The sequence below is a fragment of the Stegastes partitus genome, unplaced genomic scaffold (assembly GCF_000690725.1).
Source record: "Stegastes partitus isolate 25-593 unplaced genomic scaffold, Stegastes_partitus-1.0.2 Scaffold1357, whole genome shotgun sequence".
Taxonomy (NCBI): domain Eukaryota; kingdom Metazoa; phylum Chordata; class Actinopteri; family Pomacentridae; genus Stegastes; species Stegastes partitus.
Genome location: NW_007579088.1, coordinates 143,627 through 149,568, shown reverse-complemented (window position 1 = coordinate 149,568; position 5,942 = coordinate 143,627). Strand labels below are relative to the sequence as shown.

General features: G+C 45.0%; 1 protein-coding gene across 1 annotated transcript in view; it reads left to right on the top strand.

The window, feature by feature from the left end:
- Positions 1-5,597, top strand: part of ncaph2 (non-SMC condensin II complex, subunit H2) — a 25,882-nt gene extending 20,285 nt beyond the window's left edge. The window contains exons 4-20 of the mRNA XM_008298857.1: positions 29-90; positions 172-244; positions 856-912; positions 1,047-1,126; positions 1,214-1,383; positions 1,725-1,828; positions 1,944-2,030; positions 2,825-2,888; positions 2,993-3,094; positions 3,171-3,215; positions 3,382-3,452; positions 3,965-4,079; positions 4,388-4,477; positions 4,585-4,634; positions 4,831-4,932; positions 5,016-5,165; positions 5,321-5,597. Coding sequence (XP_008297079.1) covers positions 29-90; positions 172-244; positions 856-912; positions 1,047-1,126; positions 1,214-1,383; positions 1,725-1,828; positions 1,944-2,030; positions 2,825-2,888; positions 2,993-3,094; positions 3,171-3,215; positions 3,382-3,452; positions 3,965-4,079; positions 4,388-4,477; positions 4,585-4,634; positions 4,831-4,932; positions 5,016-5,165; positions 5,321-5,449 — 1,551 coding nt within the window. The 3' untranslated portion in view covers positions 5,450-5,597. The remainder of the gene's footprint in view (positions 1-28; positions 91-171; positions 245-855; positions 913-1,046; positions 1,127-1,213; positions 1,384-1,724; positions 1,829-1,943; positions 2,031-2,824; positions 2,889-2,992; positions 3,095-3,170; positions 3,216-3,381; positions 3,453-3,964; positions 4,080-4,387; positions 4,478-4,584; positions 4,635-4,830; positions 4,933-5,015; positions 5,166-5,320) is intronic.
- The last annotated feature ends 345 nt before the right edge of the window (positions 5,598-5,942 follow it).

Sequence of the window (5,942 nt, the reverse complement as noted above, 5' to 3'; positions counted from 1 at the left end):
TCTTCTGACCCTGTCTGTTGTGTTCCAGGTGGAGCTGCTGCACAGCCTGGTCTACCAAACTCTGGAGTTCATCAGCGACCGGAACAAGAAGTAGGACGGAGCTCCTTCAGGACAAAGTGTTTTTCTCTGTTTTCTTTTTCCGGCTCGTGATCCTATTTTTCCTCCTGACAGACGGAGCAAACAGGCGGTGGCGTCTCAGGAGGACGGCGGGGTGATGGATCACCACGACGACGACGTGGACGAAGTAGGAAGCTTTATCTAAACGTGTTTGTGGGTCAGAGTGTCGGTCACCATGTTGGCATGGAGAGTAGCAGCTAGCTGGCTGGAGAAGTGTTTTAACGTGACAAAGATCAGCAGAACTCTAAACAGAATCTGGCTTTACTTATAAAACATTAACGCACGCTTCACCCAGACGGACGGGTCCATGTTTAACTCCAGAACCAGTGAGAGTGGATCAGAGGTTCCTCCAGCGTCTGGTTCAGTCCAGAGATCCTCAGTTTACCGTCACAGAGGAAAGAAACCAGAACATCCACAGAGTTTACATGGTTTTTATTTAAAAGAAATAAATGTTAAAAATGGTTTTTTTACATTTTTTAATGTTTTAATATCGATTAAGTTTTTTTTCTTTCCAAAAAATTACACTTTAGAAAACATATGGTTTATTTTTTAATATATTTTTGTGTTTGTGTTTAAAGTATTTTTATTTGTTCTGATCTTTAAAAATGCAGATTTTTTACATTAGAAACCCTTTTTTTTTTTTTTTTCAATTTTTAACATAATGTAACAGTTTTTTGTTGCCTCTAAGCATTGTGGGTAACGTAGGCAGCCGCTGACATCATCCTCTGTCTCCTTCAGTTCACTCCTCGGGAGCTGCAGGAGACGGAAAACTCCCAAACGTGTGTCTCCACCGCGGTGAGTTCATCAGTTTATTGATCTGTACCTGGTCTGTACCTGTGGTGTAACTGGTCTGTACCTGGTGTGTAACTGGTCTGTACCTGGTGTGTACCTGGTGTGTAACTGGTCTGTACCTGGTGTGTGTTGGTCAGGTGGCGGAGGTGACGCCTCTTCCTCCAGAGTCTCTGATTCCTCCTGAAACCCGCGAGAAGCAGAAGCTTCCTCTGATCAGGTGGGCGTCTTGTTATCGATCATTCTGTTTTCTCTGTTGGTTTTCTGCCGGTTTGTGTTTGACCCGTTGTGTGTCGGTGCTGCTCAGTGTGAGCGGCGACGTCGTATGCAGTCAGAAGGACTTCAAGATCAACCTGTTCATCCCCGGAGACGAAGATCTGATCCTGCTGAGGCGCCGGTCGGCTGCTGAAGGGCTCCTGATGCAGCAGCAGCAGGACTCTGTGGAGCTTCACCTGCAGCAGCAGCAGCAGCTCACAGGTAGGACGGGACCAGGACCAGTCCTCTGTTTACTGAAACCAGGACCAGGACCAGTCCTCTGTTTACTGAAACCAGATCCAGTCCTCTGTTTACTGAAACCAGGACCAGATCCAGTCCTCCTCCACTTCACTGAGTTCTAATCCTACATCAACACTCAGTCTGTCCTCCAGTTTAAAGATCTTTGAACATATTAGTGCTTTCAGCCGTTTCCTGCTTCACTCGTTCTTCTTCTTCTTCTCTCTTCCTCTGTACCTTCACTGGATGGAGGTCTGGTTGGTTGGTAGCTGGCCTTCCTGGTTCTGGACCTTCAGTGACTCCATGTCTTTTGATCTTTGCTTCAGATGCTGAAGCTCCGGCTGGTGGAGATGAAGCTGATGAAGCTGGAGCTGAAGCTGTGGAGGACTTCATGGATGTGGAGGAACACATCGACCGGCACCAAGTCTCAGTACTGATCCGGTTTCATTTAGTCTTTCTTAGTGAAGTTGTTTGACTGACAACATTTATATTTATGAGAAGTTTTGTTCCGTCCAGATGAACATTTATGTGTTAAACGTTCTCAGGCTCCTGAAGGCAGGATGATCAGAGACCGACGTCAGCTGGAGGCCGACCGACGGAGGAGGATGGACGAGCTGCTGCTGCCTGAACAGGTAGCTCATGATTATGAAGAGTTTACATCCTCTAAACGCTTTTTACATTAAATGACTTTATTTTCTCATGAACTTTATTCTCAGAATAGTTTCAGACTTGATGCATAAATTACACAAAACATTATAAAATTCCTCTGAATCTACAATTTTCTTCATATCAATAATTAAATCTAATTATTTGTTCAAACTCTGTCCAACGTAAGTTTTAATAATTTAACTCAGTCGTCCAGTTTGCTTTTAAATGTTTACATGTTTGTGGCCCTTTTCTTTTAAATTATAATTTAAATTCTTCAAACGTCACAACTTAAACTTAATTCTTTTGGTTTTTAGTTAAATTAAGGCTGTGATGTCATTTCTCTCAGACATAACAGTTCTATTATTAAAATATCTAAAATGTCTGAAATAAGTTTGTAATTTAAATATTTTAAATTAGAAAATAGTTTTTTCAAAGTAAGACTTTTGTGTGTTTCATCTTTTTGTGAAATGACGACTTCAGTCTTCAGATGTTCTGATGTTACGTTTTCTGGAGAAATTAAACGACAAATTCCTTTAATTAGTTTTTGTTAAATATTTTAATTTCCCTAAAATGACAACTGTGATGAATAATTTAATTTCTCTCTCATAAAATTTGTGATTTATGGGTGTTTAAGAGCACGATGATTATTTCAGCACCAGTGTTCCTACAAGGATCAGTTCTGATGAATGAATGAATGAATGAATGAATGAATGAATGACTGAATGAATGAATGAATGAATGAATGACTGACTGACTGGTGGGTTTCTCTGTGTTCCAGGACGACGTCTGGACGCTTCACGACGCCTACGCTGAGCTGGACGGAGAGAAACCCATGAAGCCAGGTACCGCTCAGGACGCTGCTGCTCGCTGTGTTGCTGTTGTTGTTGTTGTTGTTGTTGTTGTTGTTGTTGTCGTTGCTCCACGCTGACAGTCTGTGTCTGTCCAGGGAAGGTCTACAGGGTTCCTGACGGTCTGGACGACGGCGGGAAGCGTAAGAGGAAAGCGGCGGCGGCTCTGCAGGACTTCGGCAGCTGGATCAGAGGAACCTGTAAGATGAACCCGTCATCAGTTCACTGTGCTCAGGTTGGGCTGCAGCGTTTGACCCGTTTGTTGGTTTGTTGCAGACGATCCGTCGGAACACAAGCTGAAGAACGGACCCACGTTCACAGGTAACGGGTTTCTGCACAAAGTCCCACAACTAAAGAACCGGGTCAGGTCCAGAAGAGGAGCAGAATGAGTGAACTTACCTCCAGATGAAAGCGTTAGACGCTGGTGGCCTGATGTTCCACCAGACTGAGCTTCATTCAGCTGAAACAGAACCGTTTGTTCTTTCAGACCTGAACTACATTTATCTGAGCATCATGGAGGAACGGCTGAAGACCCAGAAGAGGATCAACAGGAGGGCGGTAAGTTCTCACACCACAACATCCACCAGCAGTGTTTGGTCCAAGATGACTGGAGACCTGCTCAGAGTGACTCACCAACGGTCCAAAAGGATCAGAACTGGTTAGAATGGGGCCCAGTTCCTCAGAAGGACTCGGAAATGGCCTGAAAACCATCCAACGTTTCTCAAAAACTGCATTTTTTAAAAATAACTTTTCCCAGAATGACCTGACGTTTGTCTGAAATGAGTTGATGATGATTCAGAATTTATCAGAAATGTGTTCAAAATAAGTTTAAACTGTCCACAGTGACTCCAAAGGTGTCTCAAGTGAGTTAAAATGAGTTAAAAATGTTCAGAATGTGGTTTAGAAAGTAGTTTATGTTGTTCAGAATGACTCCAAACTGGAAAGACTCGACATGAATCTGTTTTAATTCATTTTAATTTCTCTTAAAATCTACAAACTGAACGACTGAATGTTTCCAGAGTGACAGAAAAAGTCTTTGTTAGCTTCACCTCTCACCACGATGTTTTCAGGGTCTGGTGGTTTCCGAGGACGAGATGAGGAGGACGTTCCTGCAGAGGGAGGAGGCGGGGCCTGACGACCAGGGGGAGGAGCCTGTGGACGGCTTCAGAGCACCTGAGCTGCCAGGTAACCGACCGACATTTTAGCTCCGTTTCTTGCGTCTCGAGGCTGCAGCCTTTAATTTAGGTTCACGTTTATTGAAACAAAAATAAAGTCGTCGCAGCTGGAAGCACGAAAATCTCAAAATTCACCAAAAATATGTGACAGGACTTAGTTTTGGGTCCCAAATAACGTTCTCCTCACCTAGCATTAGCATTAGCATTAGCAGCTAGCAGTTCAGAATGACTAAAATCCTGTTTCCTGTCCTCAGTTCCACTCACTGCACATGCTCAGGAGTGTTTCCCTGCTGCTAAAGTTTAACTAACGTCCAACAGGTGGAGACGAAGACAACTTTGATAACTTGGAGGTGTTTCCTGACGATGGTCCAGCAGAGGGCGCCGACGGACCAGACTTCATATCTCCTGGTAAAAAGTCTGATTCACAGCCCAGATGAAGCTGATCAATGAGATCGTATCTGAAGACTTCATTTCTCACTTGCTGCTGTTGTGTTTTTTATTTTGTGCGTCTGCAGAAGGTCAGAGAGACGAACTGAGTTATGAAGCTCTGGTGATGCTGCGTGTGGTGAGTGATCGATCATGTTATTGATACGGCTGCTGATGGATCAGGCAGAAGCAGCACGGTGGTGGACAGTGTTTGAAACATCACTCTGACATTTCCTCAACATCTTCATCAACATCTGAAGCTATGATGAGGTCTGCAGCAGAACTCTGGTGGTTCTGGTTTAACTGAAGCTTCCTGTTTCTCGTGCTGCGTTCAGGAGCAGCTGGTGGTCAACAGCCAGGCCTACACTCAGGAGACGGCGCTGTCTCGACGGGTCAAAGACTGGGAGGAGAAGATCAGACCTCATCTCCAGCTGCAGGTAAACCAGCCGCTGGAACCGGTTCAGACCGGTTACGTCCCAGTTCAGCCCACCTGACCGCCGCCTCCTGTTTGTTTCTGCAGGAGGAGCGTCCCACGTTCGACATCCACGACTACGGGGAACGGATCGTGGAGTCGCTCGGCGCCGTCGGCCGGCGCAGGTTCTTCTCCTCCATCGTTCACGGTTTGGACCCGACGGAGGTCTGCAGGTTCCTGCTGGCGTCGCTGCAGCTGGTGAGTCTGATCAGTACCACCATCGATCAATAACGAGGATCGGAGCTGATTGATCAGCCGACACATGGACCAGAACAGGTCCTGCTTCTAGAGACACTGTTTAACGTTTGAAGCCTTTTAGAACCCGACTGGTTACTGATCGGTGCTGTGTGCAGGCCAACGACCACACGGTGGAGATCGACAGCGCTGCAGGACTTCACCACAGCCTGGACACCATGGGTCTGACTCTGCTCAGCACCCAGAGGGCGACGGACCGCTTCAGAACTCTGACCGACTCGACCTGATCATCAGAACCTGCTGCTCCTTTGTTTACAGTGAATCATGCGTCTGTCTGTGGAGGCTCCTGTCACCCCATCATCCTTCAGTATGTCCATATTTTTAATAAACTCTGTGTGTTTGCAGCATCTGTGTGGACGTCTGAAAACATCTAAACATGTCCAAAAGGTTTCATGTTTGCAGGGTTTTCTGCTTTTGATTCGGTCGTCATTCAGATGATCCGTTTTTCCACAAAATTCCACCAAAGTAGAAAATCTGCAGCTTTATCTTGTATTTATTACGTCTGTGTCTCATAATTACCATTTAGTTTACCAGGTAAGATGGTAGATGGTGAGTAAAAAGGTATAAAATCTAGATATTCATACTTATATTGGACAACCAGATTGAAGCTTCAGCAATACTTGGGCAATATTTTTGATTTTGTGGCACAACTTGTCACACCTGCTCAATCGGTTATGAAAGTTAAACCCACATGACTTTTTTCTAATTTTTACAATCAAA